The following is a 20,534-nucleotide window of genomic DNA, read 5'->3' on the forward strand; positions in this document are numbered from 1 at the left end:
TTGCAAATATCGTTTCTGATCATAAATGGTCATTTCAGCAGCAAGAAAATCAGTTTAGACAAACGATATTAACTCAAAACAAAGTCCACCCAGAGGAAAAGATCGCCAAACAAATTGCTGGTTTGATATCATTCTCTGCCGAACATGTGCTGTCGGAAATCCCCATGTCAGAGGTACAAATCTGAAGAGGAAGAAAGAAAAATCACCAAGCAAGTTGCTGAATATCCTTCGAAATCTCCCATCCATGCGCTATTGAAACCCTTTTGTATGCTTCCACCGCCTCACCCACCGAATAGTCCATTCTTGCAGAGCGTAGATTCAAACGTGCAGGCCGCGGCTCGGTATTGATAATAGCCATACGAACCTGCAGCAACACGCTCTCAATCGAAGCCGTCGGCAGCCAGCCCGAGTGCGTAAGCAGTTCCATGCACATTGAGCCACCGGTGGTAATGTGGCCGCCGCCGCCAGCAGCGAATTGGAGGAAGCGAGGGCGAACAACCCGTACGAATGGCGGGTCCATGGGGAACTGAGGCGGAAAGCGGAGCTCAAGAACAATACTTTTCAGATTGGCGGCTTTGAGGTCTTTGGCTAGTGGAAGGGCTGGATCAAAGGAGTGCAGCTCCACGATCCATTGGTAGACGGTTGTGATCAGGTTGAGGTCGACGTACCATCCCAGCTCGTGGAGAGGCACTTTCTGCTGGGTTTTGATGGTAGTGTTGAGCTGGTGCTGTAGGATTTTTGTGGCTGAGGTTGTTGCATACTGAGGTGCAGCAAGTGTAGGCAATGAATCTCCCTCTAGTGTTCCGGGCTGGAAATTGGACTGGGAGTTGAAAGCTGGGACGGGCTCTTCTTGTATGCAATCGTCGGATGTTTCATCATCTGATAGAAGAGCATCGAGATCTTCTGCGGTTGTTTCAACGCTGAGATTGTCGTCATCTTCATGCTCTTCGGTGGCTTCGGCTGAGTATTTGCGTCTTTTGGTGTAACTCATAGATGATGCTACAAGGCTTGTGCGTCCTATCTCTGCAGCAATACGGAGGGCTCTCCCTTGTTGGCCGCTAATTATCGACAGGGGAATTCGTATTGGCTTTCCGTCAGGACCAATGGCAATATGGCGCTTATCTTGTTTGTAGAAACGTATTCCATCATACCCGTAAGGGGATGGCTGTGGTCTTGGGGGCCCTGCGATACTCCAGTTCGCAGCCGAGACACGTGGATTCACTGGGACATAGGAACCTTGCAGTTGGACGAAAAGATACCGAGGCTGAATCCAGTCTAGGTGTTGCACAACGTAGTGCGGGCTGCAGCTCACGAATTTCTCGGGGGCATTGACAACCTCGTTCAGCGAGATCACTGATGCGAGTTTCAATCGACGATTGCTGGGCCAATTGAGAGACATTTGGTTCGCAGTGTATACCAATGAGGTATGGAAGAAATTTGACAAATAAACGCCATCGCCACAACTACGACCATGGCTAATTCGTTTGAAATGAAGGCCTTCTCGTAGAATACTGTGCCAATTGTGCAAGGGACTGCCATGCCAGGCAAAGAACGTAGGATTTTCTGGATTCTCGGACGCAGAGACGGAATTGACGGCATCGATGAAACGCTCTTCTTTGTCGGCCGCCCCTTGAGCAAATCGGAATTGGATGTAACCTTTCATCCCACCCACTTGGTATCGAGGCTCATTGTCATCCTGTACGATAAAAGATCGATTCGATGCAATAATCCAGCGTAAAAGGTCTATCCCAGCGGGAGACATGACGTCTTCCCATGATGAAAGAGGCTTCCCTCTTCCATAGCTTCCGATGAATGTTTTCATATCCTCCACACTAGGGAGCACATTGAACAGACAGCAAATCATCTTCTGTTTCATTTGGGGTGTCAAATCGTCCAAGTTGGTGTCATAAATAACAAAGTTCACTAACTTGACCTCAGATGGTAGTTCTTCTGGCCGCAATTGTTGACCTTGGCACATTGGAGGTGAGATGAGAATATTGTTCAAGGCTTTATCAATGCTTTTGACACGGCAATGCCATTCGTTTACTCCTGGAACTTGGCCCCCTTCCATGATGACAATCCAATCACCGACTTTGATTGGAGTGATCACTTTTGGTCGAAGATCAATTCTGTCTGGGTGTATGTACAAGTTTGCAATATGGCGTGGAGTAGATGCTCGCACATTTTCTGGGAACATTTGCCCAGGAACGCGAAGCCGAAGACCAGTGGGAAAGTCTTCAAGAAGCCCCCGCATAGATCTGGCATATGCCAGACTGACCAGCAGATCAACGACAAAGGGCTGTGAGCGGATTTCATATTCGAGACTTGGGCCCATGCCCAGCTCCATGAATTGATACAGACATAATCCACTGGAGCAGACATATGGCTTCAGTGCTTCGAAGGTATCACCGGTCTTGCAGTGACAAACAAGGCAAAATTCGGTGCACTTTACAAAATGTCGAAGAGTAAACTGCATAGCAAGAAGGGGTAGAGATATCTTGGAAGTATTGCGCTCTACTTCAGCCAGATGATCAGTCACGAGGATTGCTGGGGTCGAAGTTGCCCAGCTATCTGACTGGTGATACTCCTCAGAAAGGGTATCAGAGTCGCTGTAAATCTTGCATTGGTTGGTTTGGAAGAAGAGCTCTGCCCCTGTCCACGAAAACCCATGTTTGACCCGAAGCTTGATTATCCCAAGCAGTCGCTCTTCGAGAAGTAGATTGAGTGATCTTCCAATGAAGAGCGGTTTGAGAAGATGGCCATGTATTGTTGTGTCTGATGCTGGCTGTCGGTTTTGAGATCCCTGGATAGCTTCGAGGGCGTGATCTAAGTGCGGCTTGTATGAAGTACAAAGACCAACATGCATCCTAATCAATTCATCCTTCACATCGCTTGCTGTCTCGAGGATTGTTCGGAGATCGAGATATGTTGGGTGATAACGGATCAGCAAAACTAGATACTCCGAGGGTTCGACGCCCCATGCATTCATAGTTTCCTCGGAAATCCCAAGCTTAGCAATGCGGCAAGCTACAGACACAATAATTGTTTCAAACTTTGACCCCAGGTATCCCACCTTGAATCCCGCATCCTTGACCGCACGAAAGTCTTGGCGAATCATCTCTCGTAGCTTGGTCTCACTTGGAGTACGTAGAAATGTGATGTCCTCATCATCAGACTCCCAGCCTGGCTCGCTGATGTTAGGAACCGACTCGCTATCGTGACCAGCTGACCCCGCGTCGTCGAAGTCTGGTGTGTCAGCCTGCTCTGGGTCAGTGGATGCCGAGTCAGGATAGATGATGCAATTGGTGATGATATCCTCAATCTTGATCAGCACGTCATGGATTGTTGAGCCTATGAACTGAGGCACTTGTTTTTCCAGGGAGGATGTAACGGTGATTGGACAGTTCTCGGACGACGAGAAGACCAAAAAGCTGTGGTCCTTTGGGTAGTCGTGAGAATCTAGTGTGCGAGTCGATTAGAGGCTAGAATGCTAGAAGCCACCATGGAAGAAGCATTTTTACCTGATACTATGGCCTGAAAGTCAAGCCTGAGGCTGGTCTCAGGTGCTGCGAAAGTGAAGGAAATTGATCCATCGCACTCCCCTGCACTAATCTCGGCGATATAGGAGAAGTGACCAGGGACCGCAGCCTCTGCAAGATCTCTTAGGAATTCCTTCCGTGGCATGGTGAAGACTGCGCAGAGGAAAAGAAACCGGATGAAGAAAGGATAGAAAAGGGAAGAGGAAACCCAAAAGCAAGGGTGAAGAAAGTGGCCCGATATCTCCAGAGAAGAAAGAATGACAGGTGACAAGCAATTATGTCAACATGAGAGATCAACGTTGAGATCGAAAGAACAGCAAGATTGCCTACTATGTACATACATCCCGTTATGTACACAATTCGATTGCGGAGTAGCCCCACTAGTCTCTCCACTATCTTTATATCCATCACTTACTCCGTATATGGTCTTATATATAATATGCATTTAGTACGAGAGCCATCGATATATAGGGAAGCTGGGGGTTCCAGGCACCTCCAGGCACGTAGAAATCATTATCTGACTTGGTCAGTCCAGGTGCAAGTATGTAGATATATATATGCAAGTCCAAATAATAATGAGATTTACACAAATAGTCAGGTTACCAGACCGCATGTAAGAAATCGAAATCCTAACTTCTTGGGACCCCAGGCTGTTTGGGACATCCAACCTGAGAACCCTGACTTGTCTACGTAAAGCCTTGGAATAGTAACCCAAAATTCAAGGGAAAACATGTTGCATTTAGAGACATCTACTTCAGCTATATCAAAGCCGATGTCAAGGTCACGCACCATGCTTAATCCACGCCCAACGGCAGCCCAGAGCAATCTCTCACCTTCATGACCATGACGCATAAATCGAATAAAAAGTTTGAAAGACATGAAGCTAGCAGAGTAGGAGAAAGAACAAAAGCAATGGATAGGGGAGGTGGGAAAGAGAACGGAGAAAACGCCATTCCAGGGGAAACACGGAGGTCGTACAAGGGGGGAATTAGCTGATGGATTCGCACGGCAGCAAATGTAGGAGTAGAAAGTGAGGGAAGAAGTGTAAGAAAAGAGTTATCAAGCAGAATAGAAAGACAATCTGGCAAACATTGCTCCAGACCTCCGAGGTAGCCACACGAGCATGCAGAATGGTGAGTGTCGAGGTCAAGAATGCGCAGGTAAAAGCTAGAGATATTCAAAAACTCTACTTCCCAACTGTTGGCTCAGAAGACCAAAGATTGTCAACAGAAGAAAGAAAAAAGATAAAGGGTTATGTTGAGAAGATTGTTTGATTGGTTTGAGCAGCGAGACTCTCAAGTCGAAGACGGAGTTGGTAACAGATAATCAGAAGACCAAGAGAGTGCAATCATTTCTTTGCTCCTTTGGCAGATTTCACAATACGCCGAGTCGCATTTTTGACGCCTTTGCCGAGGCCCCCATTGGCAGTGCTTTTAGCCTTGGGAGCGGGCATCTTGGCCTTGACGGGAGACTTGGCAGGTGCCTTTCTGGTATAAGGCTTGCGAGGAGAGGCTCCGGAGCCCTTAGAAGCAGCTGCAAGGATCTGCCTTTTAGTCTCGGCAGACGGCCGTTTGAGTTGTGATGCTGACTTCTTAGCAGGAGAAGCTGCGGTCTCCTTGGTGGCCTTGGTAGACCGGGCAGCACGGACTGTGGCCTTGATCCGGCCCGTGGTTTTAACGGTTGGTAGCTTGACATTAGTCTTTGACTTGGTAGCGGTTGTGGATTTGCCCTTAGTCGTTGTCTTAATTGTCTTCTTCCCACGAACGGTAGCCACAGCCTTTTTCACGCTAGCCTTGATAGCCTTGGTTGTGATCATCTTGCGTTTCTTGCCTTGACGAGGCGTGGTGCCTTGAACTTCTTCTGAAACCTTTCGTTTTTTGCCGATAACCTTTGTTGCAGATGCCTTCTTTGGACTTCCTCCGGCCTTTCGTTTCTCCTCAAGTTCTTTGGCACGTTGCTGCTTTTCCTTCAAGCGTGGACCCAGGAAGCCTCGGCAATTTGCTGATCCACAGCGGCATTGTTGAACATTCTTGTTGGAATACGGGCTGATGTAATGTTAGCATATGGTGAAGCGACTCGCTATGCGTATGAGCTCACTCGAAATTGTAATCATAGCTCAATTCTTCTCCTGTGGAAACCCCTCGATCTCCAGCAAAAAGTGCCATGCGTGGCTTGCCAGCGACAGTCCATTTTTCCATACGACAGTTGGGCTCACATGCGTGGTTAACAAATCGAGCGATAGACCCGCGAGTAGCATCAATGATCATGTTTTGATCAAAGTACATGAGATAATAACACTAGTTTGGCAAAGTCAGTAAATAGCAAAGCATCAATGACAGCAAATAGAACTCACTTCGTTATTTTTGTAAACCGTTCTCATCCTCTTCTCGCACTCAAGCTGGGTAAGGATCTCGCCGGTGTATTCTACAATAATCTGGTTGGGCTCGAAGGACCGATTGCTGCGAACGCCATACCCACGATCCGCCGTCTTGATGACTTCGACTCCGATATTATACTTACCTCCGGCCTTGGTCCGATGCTTGAGGCCCTCGAAGTTTCGATTGCCGCACTCGGGACCCAGCCTGCAGTTACCATTGTCACACTCATAGAACATATAGCGGTTCTGGCAGTTCTCATCACAACCAGTATCCTCAGTACACATGCAAGTGGAAAGCTCTAACTTTTTATTCGCTTTCCAAAAGCTTCCAGCATCGCCAACAAAAACGTCTGCACTGTCTGTTAGCCCTTATTCCATAATGAAAATTACTCAACATGTTGCTTACTCTTATTAGTCTTGCGCCACTCGTCAGGCTTAGGCTGGCCAGGTGGGAGAGGCGAGAAGATGTCGAACGGCAGTTGGAAGTCCCGTCCATTCTTCAAAATTCGCGCACCCTTGAACATCGGCATGGGAAGAATGGTGCGGTGCATTGGGCCAGTTCCAGTTTTCTTTGAATTCCTACTCCGACGCTGCTTGGGGGGCGAATCCGAGGGTTCCTGGCCTGTATAGAGGCCGTGAGACAGCCAAATCTTGCGCGTAGGCCGCGGCGAACCTGGTGCAGCCAATTCCTCTGGTGCAGGTGTAGTCTCATCTTGGAGTTTGGACAAATCGCTTTCAGAGACCCGACGCTTTTTCGATGCCGGCTGGTTAGCGGAGACACTCGTTTCCTCTTTTGATGGCGCAATATTCCGAGGGCGAAGACTAGAACGCCGACCAAGATCCTTGTCTGCCGAGCCTCTTGTGCGCTTTCCCAAGATACTGCTAGCTCGATCAACCATATCCGAGGCCTTATTGAGCAGACTAAAGCGACCTGACCGCCGTAGGGATGTGCGAGAAGCTGTTCGGGGTGGGACTGGCTCAACCGTGGCCGTTCCTTCATCTTCACCTAATTTCTTTTCCACACGCTTTCGTAGTGTCCGCTGCCGCTCCATTGTATTCATATCCTCAGATTGAACACCGTGAGAAGACTTCGAGACCGGTGTATCAGGAGCCACGGCATCGTCGGTCAAAGTATCATCGCCGGCCGGAGTACCGCTCCACAACGAAGATTCCATCACTGCAATGCTGTGGCGTAGAGAAGAGTGTGATCGTTTCGCTTTGGCAAGACTGTCGACGTAGGCTTCGCTGGAAGAAGTTGCAGGTTCCTCCTTCTCCGGTGTGTCGTTCAGTGGCTCACCTGGCCGCACCGATGCGCGCGCGACCCGTGTTGATCTTCGCCGTCCTGCGGGTTTTTCGTCGGTCAACACGTTCTCGTTGTTGCTTGAGGTCTCAGAGCGACTATTTTCTGGTGTCAAAAGTTGTTCTGGTACATCGAGACCCATGTTGTCGTCGGTGGGCTCGTGAGCTTGAACATCGGGAGCCGCGGACGCGATGGATCGGGACTTTCGTGGCGCCATTTTCGAGTGAATGGGATAACGAGAAGGACAATTCCACCCGGAACCGCCTTTCTCTGGCAAGGTAGAACAACTGGCGCGTGCGGTCGTGCTGAGATGGGGAAATATCAGGGGAAGATGCCGGATCGAAGAGGATCACCTTCCCGCGCGCTTCTTATCAATTTAGGGCGAGGTCTGACGCGTGCAACAACACTTTTGAACACTCCAATCGCAGAATTTCCCGATCGAATTACGAGACTAATAAGGCAATAATAGGAATGGAAATGCAAGGGAGAAGGAGAAAGTAAGCCTTGTCAGGGCTTACAAAATCAGATCTCGTGTCCAGGTGGAATGCCGAAATCCCTCACTCTGGCCCCCGCAGCATGAGGGATTCTACGCATGGAGTGATGTAGATACGATATGGACTATTCTGTGATATACATAACATGTTGTCAATTGTCTGAGAAAAGAATATATAGTTCCAATAGCATATGGAAGAAGAGGAAGGCTGTTTCTGGGTAGGGTTGCCCATTCCCAGATAGTCACACAAGTAACAAGATATAACAGAATAAGAAATCGACTATGGCAGATCAGTAGAAAGACAAGACTATGTCTGAAGTATGTGTTGCAAAGCAAATAGAGAGAGAGGTAACAAGAGGGGTATGTGTAATGTGAAGATTAGAAAATGGTAAATGGCGAAGAATCCCGGCGAGAACGGGGAATCGGTTAGAGAAAGAAAAGAGGGAGTCATGAATATCATCTTCACAGGTCGTAGCCGCCGAAACAAGGCCGACAGGCAAAAGAATGACTTTTGTTTTGGTCTAACCTTGTTGATGACCGACATGCTGCATTTCAATGTCTTGGGAGTCGACATCTGGAACGCGATACTTGCGTTTTTGGGAATCAAAGCGTTGATCGCCATCTTCGTACCGCTGCTTCAATTGCATGTAGGTAGGAGGCCGAGGACGTCCAAGGACAGCAATCCAATTCTGAAGGATATTTCCTTGGGTGAAGGGTCGATGCCGGTCAGCCTTGGCAAACTTGTGCGAGTTGAGATATTCTCTCGTGGTTTCACCACGGCCGACTAGGAAGAGATGGTAGGCACAAAGCGATGTAGGGTATGGCACTGCGACTAAACCGTAGATTACCATGGCCCAAGGCACTCTCCACTTGGAGATTGCAGCTCCAAATGATATGTTTTCTCGAGACATGTAGACCAAGATATGGGCGAGACTAGCACCGATCAAAAAGAGTGCCAAGAGGGTGCAAGAGCTGACGAAAGTAAAGAAATAGCGGTAGTTTCGGCGACCAACGCAATTGTTGAGCCACACGCAATGGTGGTCGAGGGTTTCCACACAATTGTTGCATACACGGCAATGATAGCAACGAGGTGGGCGCCAAATGTTGCATGTTTTGCAGTATTTCACTGGCACATCCATGGCGGCCACATCGGAAGTAGCAAGTTTGACCATGACCCAATCGTTTGTGGGTGGACCAAGGGCCAGAGGATCGCTCGAAGAATCTGGATGAGGCATAGGATGCACATTCCGAGGCATAATCTAAGATGATAATGTTAGTAGCCACAGAACTCAATCAAAACGAGTCACTTACTCCAGGATCAACGACGGACGCATGCACAAAAGACGAGAAACAGACGTAGAAGATGTAAGCAAACACTATGGGAATAGCAGGAGAGATATTATGCCACAGCCAAGGGGCCCTAAATTCAAATGTTAGCTATGGATCTCGTTCATATTAGAGGTGTTCACATACGAGAAACCAAAGAATAACGCCGAGGGTACGACGACCAAAAGCCCTGTCGCAATATTGACAGGCTTGTCTCGCGAGTTTTGGAATCGACCCCCGCCGCAGAAGAGTGTGTTCCCAAGAAAATACTCATAGTTTTTGCCCAAATTCGTTTCTGGTAGCTGGGGCTTCTTGATATCGAGAGGACCCGGGGAGGACCCAGCAGAGGAGAGATGTTCATGACCTTGATTTCCCCGGTTATCATTGTGTCCTGCGCCCCGATTTTGTAATGAGAGGAATGAAAGAGGTGATTTTGGTTGTACATCTTGCCCGGCATGCCCTGTATAGTTGGCGCCCAAGTTAAGATGTTGGGGTTTCCCCTTTTGGTCTCGATCCCGCAGAAGCCTAACGCTTTCACCTAGACTCCGGACCGTGGTGTTACCAGTGGGACTGGCGTTTGAGGTATTGCGGTCTGGAATGATAGGATCTGTGAATTCTGTTCCTCGGGATGGTGGGACTTCCATATCAGTCAGAGGCAGAGATCCTTGTTGAACCGTGCTGTTGGACACCAAGCTTGTTCGGTTCTGGCTCCCTTGTTCTGGCCAGTCGTCGGTGGATGAAACCGTCCCTTTAGTCACAGGACGTGTTCCTCGGTGTGCCTGCAATCGTTGCGAGCTCATGGGTCGAAAGAAACCTTGCGCTGTTAGAGACGGGATATGCGATCTACTCAGGCGACTCCCTGAGCTACCAGGCCTGCTGGTCAACTGGTTAGGCGCATTGATGGAATTTCGTGTTTGGGGCGGAGCACGTCGAGAGACAGAGGATCGCGACTGGTGCGGAGCTGGACGTGACGTATAGGACGCTGTTCGCTCTCCATCTTCATCCGTCACTCGGGATGAAATACCTCCCACGGAGGGAGGGCGAGGAATCCCAAGCACATGCTGTGGTGCCGATCCCTGGTTTGTATCGCCGGTTTCTGAATGATTCGCGGAGTTTGCCATAACTCTGGAAAGGAGTGAATATCAATAATTGGCTAGGTAGCGATGCGCGCTATCATGTTGTGTTCCTAATTGACAATAGGCTAAGGAGTGGAAGCGAATCGCGGTGAGCTTAGGCAGCAAGTATGGAAGGGATACGGTGAGTGGCAATCGGAGCAGTTAAGAAAGGAGCGACGATGAATTCGAGGAAATGGATAATGAGTGAGAATGAAGTGATTGATCAATCAAGGGCCTATAGCCTTGTTAGTCTTTAATCCGAGCGCAAGGCTCCTCTGACAAACGCGCCGCAAAGCCGGGGCCAATATGAAGAGCCCCCCTGATGGAGAAAACCGGAACCACATACCCCTGGTGTAAAACAGCAATCACGAAGCCAAACAAATTGTAAAGGCCAATTACATCACAGAAACAAACACCGGAAAGATCGTATAAGCACCAGCAAGTCGGATATTCGAACCGCAGAATCTCAGCCAACAGGAAGCTCGAAAGTGGTGACCCAGAATTGCTTGAACCGGTGCTGACTCAGCGTCACCTGATATGCCGGCAACATCATTCGATGTTCACGATTCTCTCCCACTACCCCGTCTCTAGTTCCCGCCCACGAAACTCCCTTTCAAAGCACGCACAAATTGCTGCAACAATGTCCTCAATTGCTGCTCTGGCTACCCGCCGGGCTCTGACCCGCCAGTCCCTTCTCCGCGCTCCCCCGCGCCGCTTCGCCTCCTCCAAGATTGAGGAAGCCAGCCTCGACAAGGCCCCCAAGCGTGACCCCGAGCTCTACGTACGCATCCTACGCAGCCATTGAACCATATCGAAGCTTTCATTCTAAAACGCTGTGTTTTTAGGTTCTCCTCGGTGTCATGTCTGGTGCTTTCCTGATTGCCGGATGGTGAGCATCCCTCCCGAAACCACCCTACCATGCCTCATTTTCAAACAATTCGCCCCATTGGTGTCATTGTGACGTGCCGACAACGGAATTTCTTCGCCATGTTTTCTGATCGCTCTATCAACATCAATGGCGCACAAATCCAAAAATCCAAAACAAACACGATGATCGCTAACCCGTTCGGTTTTCGCGATATAGGTACTTCGGCCGCAAGCCCACTTCCGTCACTTCCGAGAGCAACGTCCGCATTGGCGAGAGTGCCATGCCCTGGCAGGGCAAGTCCGAGGATGGCAAGGTCTACAAGTACCAGTACCACCCCCACGGTGACACGAGCCAGCCCCTCCGCGCTGCTCCCAGTGCCATGAACACCGTCATTGTTCCCAATGTCACTCTTCCCGAGGTATGAACTCACTAGGTCCCTTTAGTCTATATCACATGTCCGGTTCCGCAAGACTTGATTGAGAGTGCCATGTGCGATCGCATTGGCTGTTTTGACAGAATGCTGACATTAGCTTCTTTCTGATAGGATCTCCACGAGAAGTTCAACAAGCTCGGCAAGGAGGAGTGGGATTACTAAATGGCTATTGATTAGCTATAAGAAGTGCCTTAGAAGTTGAATGAAGCGAACTGCCGTTTGCTGCGGCCGGCTGCTGTACACTAAGACTGTCAAGACCGGGGAGAGGAGAGGGCTGCGTGGGACTTGCCATTTGGATAGCAAGAAATTGTGCATAGTATCCGTATTCAGATAAGAGTCAATTGGGAATCGGTCTCTTTCTTGCGCTACATCTATATCCTGCAGGCTCCGTCACGGCGTAAATTTAGATCGTTACCTAGAGCTCTGGAGCCCTCCTTCACATTTAGACCTCGTCGCACAAGTGCTGGAAGTGCCAGCCTCCTACTTGCCTAGACTATGTGACCAGCATTTGTAGATATCAGTGTCGATTATGAGAACACCAAAGAAAGAGCTTACAAACGCGAAATGGACAACTGCTTTATAGAGGCTCATTATACATGGCAGAATTCTTCCTTCCTCTTACACATCTAGCTTTCACACAAACCACTATCGGGTGGCCTCATTACCCTCACTGGCAGGCTTTGCTTCCTCCATGGAACTTGGCTGCTCAACGGAGCGCTCGTTGCCCTCGGCCACAGATGCAGGGCTCTCGGGTGGCACAGAGTCCTCGGGCGCACTGCCCGTCTCGGGATTCTGGCCCTGCACATCTGGGTGTGGTGGTGCGAGCTGCCCATCGACGACGGGAACATCGTGGGCATTCTCCATAGGGGGACCGGGCTCATAGCGGGTCTCGAATTTGACTTTACCTTCCGCACGGAGCTTGGCAACGAGCTCCTCGTCAAGAACTTTGCCGTTCTGGTCACGGTACTCGACCCGGGCCATAGAGCCTTGGATTTTGGGCGCGGTGACAGCCGCCGGGTCGGCGGGTTGGGTATCCTCATCTGCGGGCGCAGGGGCAGGCTCCTGTGCCTGAACTGGTGGGGGAGGGGGAGGGGGAGGGGGTGGTGCTGCGGTCGTAGGGGCAGCTACGGGAGGCGCATTGGGAACATATTGAGTGATATACTGGCTCAGCTAGTGGCGTTTAAAGGTCCATGTTAGTCGTGGGCTCGTCGATTCGTTTAATAACCTCGTCGGGGAGGTTTCCATTTCGGAACACTTACGTCGCTGTGGAAGGTGCTGCAGTCGAAATCCCAGGATCCTAGTAGTTTCACTTGGTTGCAGGCATCCCTGGTCCATGGATTGCCATACACAAGTGGGGCGTAGAGCGTGAAAACCAGAACGCTGAGACCTAGGAAAGCCGCCATCATAGCCTTACCAATCACAGGCTTCGACGCAAGCCCCAAGCTCTTAATGCGGTTTGTGAGGAAGTCAAGTTCTTGGCAAAGGACCATGATGGCGAAGTAGAGAGCTGGAAGATAATGGTGCAAGAAAAGCTGACGGGCCATAAGATAGAACGGGAAGTAATGGAAGAACCAGCCTAAAACACTGGTGCCAACCTCATAGTCAAAGCGCTTGAAGGAAACGTGGCTGTAGTCGTTACAGCTTCGCTGCCAACGAATGACGGAGAGAGCCTTGAAAACAAGGTAGATACCAATGGCCAGGGTGCTTGACCACCAGATAAGGGGGTTTCCTAGGAGGTAAATTTGACGGTTATCCTTACCCCAGAAGTTGATACCGCGAAGAAGGGTGGGCCAAGATGAGGGGCGAGAGTCCCAGGCGTGGGACTCAACCAAGCCTGCGTTCGTGGTCCACATAACCTTTTGCAATTCCCAGAATCTGCCCAAGAAGCCAGGGTTCCGGTAGTTGACTTTCTCGGCGTCCGGGGCCATTGCGGGATGTTGGTTCGATTCGATATACCAAACGCTGTTGGGAAGAGTACCACCCTTTGCGCAGGTCACTTCCTGTTGCTCGAATCCCCAGTCAGGAAGCTTGACCTTGTGGGAAAAGAGGACACAGCCAGTCATGACGTGCACCAGCTTGAACTTAGATTGAATAGTCCGTAGGCGCTTCTGAGACTCCGGAGTCTCGGACATGGACTTGATAATCTCAACCTTGAACAGATCGTTGGCATCACCAGGGAAACCTTCATATCCGTAGGCCGAGACCTCAAACTGCCAGTCAGCCTCGGTCACTGGAGGACGTTCATCATGCGAGTGGATTCTACGGTGAGTAATCGTATGGTAGAGTCTGATGATTGAACCATCCTCGATGAAACCAGGAGCAGTCAGGTTATCCCAGGCGAAAGGGCCCTGAACCTCCCCGTAGGGCCCGAGAGGCTGAGTCGTGTTCTCCAAGAGGAACAGATTGTTCTCATCCTTGTGGGGGTAAAGAGTAATTTGCTGCTGCTTGCTACCAGTGGGGTACATGTGAGGGTGAGAGTGCAAATAACCACCCTGGGTATTCAGATGGCGGAGGCTAACTCGGGATCCGAAGGAGACATCTGCGGGAACATCTTGCATAGACTTTGAGTTCAGAGTTGCCTGGAACTCCGAAGACATGAAGCCATCACCTTCTCCGGGGTTAACCAAACATGCAAAGTGAATGGCAAACATGGCGAGGTAGAAGCCCAAAGGAATAACAATCAAACAGAAAACGCGAGAGAAGAAATGTTTGAGCCACAGGCGCTGTAATAATCCATCTGTTAGTTAAAAATATGGCTTGATGTGAGCTAAAAGGTACTTACCGGTGTGACAGTTTTAGCATCACCCAACAATACCCACAGCTGGAGAGCCGTAAGGGATCCAACCCAAGCCATAGTGAAGAGGCCAACCCACTTGACACTGAGTGTTGCGCCTAGAGAAAGACCGGTACACACTAGCCAGAACCACCATGGGCCGCGGAAGGCATGGGCGGGTCCCAGCTCTTGTTGGTTGGTGAAGCAGCCGAAAGACAGAGCTGTAAGGGCGGTAAAGAAAATCAATGGGGAATCAAGCAGGATTAGACGGGACTGAGTGACCAGAGCATTGTCAAAGATAACAAGACCAGCACCGAAGACCGAAGTTGAAGTGCGGCATCCAGTAACTTTGAGGGTAAGGAACATCAATGGAACAGTCAAGACACCGAGAATAGCTGGAAGCATGCGCATAGCCACATAAGGCACACCAGGCTCCAAGTAGTCCTTGCCAATATCCTTGAAGTCAAAGTTTCCATCGAACCCAGCCAACCATCCAGCCAGCGTAAGCAGCAGTTTAGCCAGCGGGGGGATGCACATCCATGAAGAATCTTCCCTTGATGTACTTGGACGCAAATCCACCGAAGCTGTTATTCAATCCCAAATGATTAGTCTCCATCTATCTTATTCTGAATTGATAACACAAGGTTTGTTGAGAACGTACTGGACTTCATCGAAAACCACGCTGGTGGGCTGGTAGATTCTGAATAGACGAACAGCTGCAGCGATCAAAGTGACCAGCACAATAAGCTTATAGTCGGAGCTGGGGAGTTTGAAGATATCATTGTTCTTCACTCCGTCCGAGGCATACGTCTTTGGTGCCGCCAAAGGCTTGCGGTTCTTGGGATTGGGCGAGCGACTGGGCGAGCGCCTACCGCGACTCTGCGGCCGCACAGCCAGTGTGTCTTTCGCTTTTTGACCCATATCGTGTTTCGATTGTCCGATGTAAATGCGAGACGACGTTACGGTTCAGGAGGTCGGCGCGAAAGTCGGAATATCGAGTGTGAAAGATAGAAGAATTTCGCGTAGTCGAGTTAGGATTTGATCGTTAATGAGAGCCTTATTAAAATGGAATGGAAGTATGGACGCTGTCGAGGACGCTTTCGATCTCGAGCTATTGACCGTCCGATGGCTTCAGGCACCACACCGATTAATGATCGTGTAACAGTGAGGGAAAAGGCCCCATCACAGGGGGGAACGAAGCTATGAAAAGGGTAGTTTAAGAGAGAGTAAGAAAAGAAGTAAAAAAAACAAAGCAGTCGAAAAACCAGAATCGAAGAGGTCTCAGATGGACGAAAGCGTGCAATTCCGCCTTAAGGCCAGATCGACGGCGGCTGTGGAGGACAACGTGAGCAGCCCCTTAGTTTTTTAGAACCCCCGGTATGGTAACAGACTTTACTAGTGGTTTTCAGGTACAATGGTCGAATTCTTGATAACACCTGAGGATTTGAATATTTCGAGATTAACTAACTATGAAAAAAAAGAAAGTAAACAGTCCTGAGTCTTCTTTGGGAATGCATGCCAGTGGGGAAAAGCAATAAAATGCAGAGGAACCTGGCGCACGGGAGCTGTTGTACACCCGCCACACCTGCTGCGCCACACTGCCACTGGGATCCGTCCCACTTCACCGCCATAGTGTGGCTAGTATCCATCGATGTGGCTATGGAGCTAGTCAGCAAGCCCGAGATCCATCCATCTCCAAAGTCCTACCAACAAGACCTCTCCATCTCTGTCACATCCTCATTCACCAGCATGGAGCCTTCAAAGGAAGACACCCCTCGCCCAGAGGATGCTATCAAGACCCCAGAGGGTATGGTAGTTCCTCCCAAAGATATTCGAGGAATTGTCGAGAAATCAGCAGGATTTGTCGTTCGCAACGGACCCAACTTTGAAGAACGTGTCCGCCAGAAGGAAAAGAACAACTACAAATTCTCATTCCTGACCGAAGGAGATCCTTATTGGCCTTACTATGAGTGGCGCCGCTCCGAAATCGCAGCCGGCCGGGGATCAGCAGTGGCAGCAGGCCGAGCTGGCGAGACCGTCGCCGCCGAACCCGAGAAGCCCAAGGGGCCACCCGAACCCCCCGCGTTCCATTTCTCGGCGCGCATGCCTATCATCAACGCACAGGATTTGGAAGTTGTCAAGCTCACAGCCTTGTTTGTCGCCAAGCGGGGGAAGTCATTCATGACCGCGCTGGCGCAGCGCGAAGCGAGAAATTTCCAGTTCGACTTCTTACGACCACAACATAGTCTCTATCAATTCTTCACGCGCTTGGTCGATCAATATACTATCTTATTCCGTGAGGAAGGAATTGACGATGCCACCTCACTCACCAACAGAATCGCCGAACTGGAACTAAATGCGAAGAACAAGTTCCACGTCATGGAGCGCGCGAAGCAGCGCGCGGAATGGGTGAAATTCCAACAACAACAGAAGCAAGAAAAGGAGGAACAGAGTGAGCAGGAGCGCATCGAATATGCACAGATCGATTGGCATGACTTCGTCGTGGTCGAAACCGTCGAGTTCACCGAGCACGACGACCACGCAGAATTGCCACCCCCGACATCCGCCAACGACCTGCAGTCCGCCTCTCTTGAGCAAAGAGCAGCCCTCTCCCTTAACACACGACGCATCGAGGAAGCGATGCCTACCGATCTCGACGCCCCCACCTACTACAACGCCTACCCAGTCCAACCCGCACCCATGCACGCTCCCCCGCCCCCAATCTCACCCTACCAAGCAGGCCCCTACCCCCCACCTGGCCAGTACACGAACCCCGAAGAAGAGCAGCGCATCCGCGAGCGGCTGCAAGCACGCGATCAAACCGCCGCCGCCCAAGCAGCAGCGCAAGCTATCCCAGGCCAGCAGCCAATGCGTATCCGCTCAGACTACGTCCCCCGGGCCCAAGCCCGCCGCCAACAAGCCCACATGGCCATCTGCCCCTATTGCAACCAGAAAGTCCCATCCGCAGAGCTGGACGAACACATCCGTATCGAACTTCTGGATCCACGCTGGAAAGAACAGCGCGCGAAGGCCGAATCCCGCAGCGCCACGACGAACCTTTCCACCGTCGACGTCGTCAACAACCTCAAGCGTCTGGCCAGCCAGCGCAGCGATGTCTTCGATTCTTCCCCTGTCGACCCGGAGGAGGAAGCTCGTCGCAAGCGAATGGCCATGGCTGGTGGGGGACCCGAGGGCATGGCTGGACCGCAAAATCCAAATGCCGGTCCGCCAGGCATGCCCAATCCCCAGAGTATGAATATCGAAGACCAACTCAGACATATTCAGCAGCTTGCCAAGAGATGATATCCCCCCCAGCTACGTCGACTTCACACGTGATAGGATGTTTTCGTTTCAAAATTGAGGATTCGCGAGGGTGTTCTAGTTCGATAGTATTTTTTTCCAACCATCTTCGGAGTTTAGGAGGGATGATTTGCGGATAATGTGACTTTTTTTTCCCCCATATGTTTGTGTACAATAGCCCTTCTTTTATCTCAGCCTCACGAAATATCTTGTCTGGTCTATGATTCCCTTCCTACTATGTATCGGTGAACTTCCGAGGTTGTATCTCGGACTAAGTTAGGGCTAGGCCCACTATCAAGGTTCAACCTTGTAGCAACAAACATGAGTTACGTTGTGTAGACTTTTTGTAGATACAATATACTGTTAAAACATCATATATGTATGCAATTTAATTTAATTTAACTTCATCTATCATTTACCACAATGCCTCCACCAACAGGACCCGGAGCGTACCAGCATCGCCACGAGTCAGAAACGAAAAACAGAAACAATGAAGATCCAGGAGTGCCACGCCGGGCTCAAGTGTCCACGAACAAAAAAAAGGGGGGGGGACGGAAAACAACACATTATTAGTATGCAAGGTCAGAAGTAAAGGGGTAGTAATAATACAAAAGGCTATGCTGCTAGAAGTGAGAAAAAAATAGGTAATACCCGAGAAACACGAACCAATGAGAGAGACATTCGTCGAGGTGTAGCAAATTGGGCGATTAAAGGTTGGAGGTAAAGGTAAAGGCAGAAGCGGCACTTCTAAGGGGCAGGTCTTTTTGAATGACCTGAGGGGAAATGTAAAAGAAGGTGAAGAATGCAATGCCAGAAGGTGGGGACATTAGGCGGATCGTGAAATGCTGGGTAAACCGTGTAATCGTCTCACTCGTGTTGATTGCTTGTGATCAACCGAGGTCAAGAGGTGCTCAAACCGTTAGGCTTGGCATTTTCTGTGTCTGTCTCTCGAGTTTGAGCGATTGAGGGCTCATTGGGGACAGATTCCGTGGTATCGACCTCCATGTCAGCATTCGCTTCTTCGTAGATGCTTGCTGCTGAATCGGCAGAGATACGTCTGCGTTCCGAACTAGTCAAAGAAACAGCATCATCGTTGTCATAGATAGAACTTTGAGGTCGGGGAGCATCATTATGGAATTCCATGATGGGTGTTTTAGGTGGAAGCTGATCAGCCGCTGATGGGAATTTCTCCGTCTTTGACTCGAGATAAGTAACATCAAGAGGTTGGAGGAACTTGGCATCTTCCGCTCCATCGGCGCCGGAATTGCATTCCATGGTTTCCGACGCCATCTCCGATGAGCTTGATTCATTGAATAAGGGAACGATGCCTCCTCCGATCCGAGACCAGAACATCCTCTCTCTGAGGCGGATGGTCTCGTCCCATATTTCTTTTTCTTCTTCGGTATCGCCAGCTCGAAGGTGTCCATCAAGGATGAGGCGCAAGTAACCAGTGAACTCGCAGCACGAGCGCACACGTTCCAAGCAGAGAAGACAGAGTGGGTATCTTTGGGCTGTCTCACTGTCTGACGTTCGGAAACGATGGGTTCTCTCATTAAGCGTACCGGGTCTGCGTTCACCACAAACAGAGCAAGGGAATTCAAATTTCTTGGATGTTGGGGGCATTGGCTCCACAACGAGACTGCCTTCGCAAATGGCATTGAGGACGGTACGCCGAGTCAACCATGAAATACCCGGTGCTAGATCCAGTCTTAATGTAGGTTCGACGTCTTCCATAAGAACTCTTTTGTAGAAGCGAGTCTCCTTCAAGGAGAGATGTGATCCTGTGGTGGAAGATACGCTTCCATGCGGGGAATTACCGAGGCCCTTCGAGGGCGATGAGGTCGCCGAAGATGATCCTCCACTAGCAAAGCTTGCCAGGCTCATCACGTTCAGGCCTCCATAGGACCCACTAGCAGCGCGGCTAGGGGGTTTAGAGCTTCGAGAGAGGACCATCAAATCACGGAAATCCTCGTAAGCCTGTAAATCCGTCCGGCTTACCATTCGGACGAGGTGGGGGAAGTTAGATGCAGGGCCCGGGATAAACTCCTCGGGGTTGGCAATCGATACAGAGACTGATTCCGTCTCACTTTCTTCTTTGTCAGCCTTTGGCCCTCGGGGGGTGCGAGCCGGGGATGGTGGAGCGGTAGAGGGACGGGCATCAAGGTCACCGTTGTGAAGGTTCATCCCTTGCATGACAGACTTCAACTCAGCGAGCTGGTCTTGGTGCGATGCCAAAAGCAACTCCGTGTCTTTGACTTGTGCACGTAACTGCTCATTCTTCTTCTCCACCGCCTCACGTTCAATCTTAGCCGCAGCGACCATCTGCCAGCGTGTTAGAATTTAGTAAGAATAAACGCAATATGGGTGATATAACTGACCTTGTTGGCTTCTTCAAAAAGAGCCGCAGTTAGAGTTTCCAATTCTTGCTCGATATTCTTCTTGCCTTTTTCAACAGCAGTACGCTGGGTCGTTTCTTCCGTGAGTGCCTCCCGTAATTGCGAAATTTCACGATCAGAGTCGAGCTTCCTGATATAGACATGATTTTCAATGTCGCGCCGATATTTTTCATTCTGGAACTCGAGAGCTTGGATCTTGCCCTGGGCTAGTTCCAGCTCTTGGCGGGTAGCAACCAAGCTATCATCAAGATTCGTTTGATTGTTGATAGCCTGAATCAACTTCACAGACAATGCGGCAACTTCATTGCTCAAATCGGGGTGGTGAGACGATGACGTCGATTCTGAAACCTGCAGCCCGACCGCCAATCGAGGGTCCTGCAAGGTGCTAAAACTGCTTTCATCGAAGCTAGTGGATTTGCGCTGAGCGTTGGAAGAAGCGATCTCGGCGAGATTTGTAGTGGATTTCGCCTTGATGACCGTTCGGTCAGGAGATAAGGACCGGTGCTCGGAGGACACCGATCTTCTATGGGTGTGGCGGGTGATCATGTTGGATGGAGAGAAGAAACTATGATGGGTGGTTTGAAAGGCAATTAAGCTGCCCCACCTGAAATGTC

At 50.1% G+C, this 20,534-nt stretch overlaps 7 protein-coding genes across 7 annotated transcripts; 2 read left to right on the forward strand and 5 right to left on the reverse strand.

The window, feature by feature from the left end:
• Positions 1–202: 202 nt before the first annotated feature.
• On the reverse strand, positions 203–3,684 carry N7457_006120 (putative ubiquitin conjugating enzyme; the record flags this gene model as incomplete). The annotated part of the gene is made up of 2 exons (XM_057177164.1): positions 203–3,459; positions 3,522–3,684. The coding sequence occupies 2 exons, from the start codon at positions 3,682–3,684 to the stop codon at positions 203–205; spliced, it is 3,420 nt and encodes a 1,139-aa protein (XP_057031466.1).
• A 1,203-nt stretch (positions 3,685–4,887) lies between these two features.
• Positions 4,888–7,433, reverse strand: N7457_006121 (putative histone-lysine N-methyltransferase (Ash1); the record flags this gene model as incomplete). Its single annotated transcript, XM_057177165.1, has 4 exons — positions 4,888–5,584; positions 5,637–5,836; positions 5,893–6,266; positions 6,323–7,433. The coding sequence occupies 4 exons, from the start codon at positions 7,431–7,433 to the stop codon at positions 4,888–4,890; spliced, it is 2,382 nt and encodes a 793-aa protein (XP_057031467.1).
• A 797-nt stretch (positions 7,434–8,230) lies between these two features.
• On the reverse strand, positions 8,231–10,156 carry erf2 (palmitoyltransferase ERF2; the record flags this gene model as incomplete). Its single annotated transcript, XM_057177166.1, has 3 exons — positions 8,231–8,968; positions 9,021–9,129; positions 9,183–10,156. 3 exons carry the CDS (start codon positions 10,154–10,156, stop codon positions 8,231–8,233), a joined length of 1,821 nt encoding a protein of 606 aa, XP_057031468.1.
• A 634-nt stretch (positions 10,157–10,790) lies between these two features.
• N7457_006123 (uncharacterized protein) lies at positions 10,791–11,613 on the forward strand (the record flags this gene model as incomplete). The annotated part of the gene is made up of 4 exons (XM_057177167.1): positions 10,791–10,931; positions 10,996–11,039; positions 11,235–11,436; positions 11,563–11,613. The coding sequence occupies 4 exons, from the start codon at positions 10,791–10,793 to the stop codon at positions 11,611–11,613; spliced, it is 438 nt and encodes a 145-aa protein (XP_057031469.1).
• Positions 11,614–12,096: 483 nt separating this feature from the next.
• pmt1 (protein mannosyltransferase 1) lies at positions 12,097–15,145 on the reverse strand (the record flags this gene model as incomplete). The annotated part of the gene is made up of 4 exons (XM_057177168.1): positions 12,097–12,621; positions 12,711–14,174; positions 14,234–14,786; positions 14,886–15,145. The coding sequence occupies 4 exons, from the start codon at positions 15,143–15,145 to the stop codon at positions 12,097–12,099; spliced, it is 2,802 nt and encodes a 933-aa protein (XP_057031470.1).
• A 618-nt stretch (positions 15,146–15,763) lies between these two features.
• N7457_006125 (SURP domain-containing protein) lies at positions 15,764–17,527 on the forward strand (the record flags this gene model as incomplete). The annotated part of the gene is made up of 1 exon (XM_057177169.1): positions 15,764–17,527. The coding sequence occupies one exon, from the start codon at positions 15,764–15,766 to the stop codon at positions 17,525–17,527; it is 1,764 nt and encodes a 587-aa protein (XP_057031471.1).
• Positions 17,528–18,424: 897 nt separating this feature from the next.
• N7457_006126 (guanine nucleotide exchange factor SEC2) lies at positions 18,425–20,466 on the reverse strand (the record flags this gene model as incomplete). Its single annotated transcript, XM_057177170.1, has 2 exons — positions 18,425–19,846; positions 19,903–20,466. The coding sequence occupies 2 exons, from the start codon at positions 20,464–20,466 to the stop codon at positions 18,425–18,427; spliced, it is 1,986 nt and encodes a 661-aa protein (XP_057031472.1).
• Positions 20,467–20,534: the final 68 nt, after the last annotated feature.

Source organism: Penicillium paradoxum, assembly GCF_028828445.1.
Source record: "Penicillium paradoxum strain IBT 22861 chromosome Unknown utg000005l_segment0_segment0, whole genome shotgun sequence".
Classification (NCBI taxonomy): domain Eukaryota; kingdom Fungi; phylum Ascomycota; class Eurotiomycetes; order Eurotiales; family Aspergillaceae; genus Penicillium; species Penicillium paradoxum.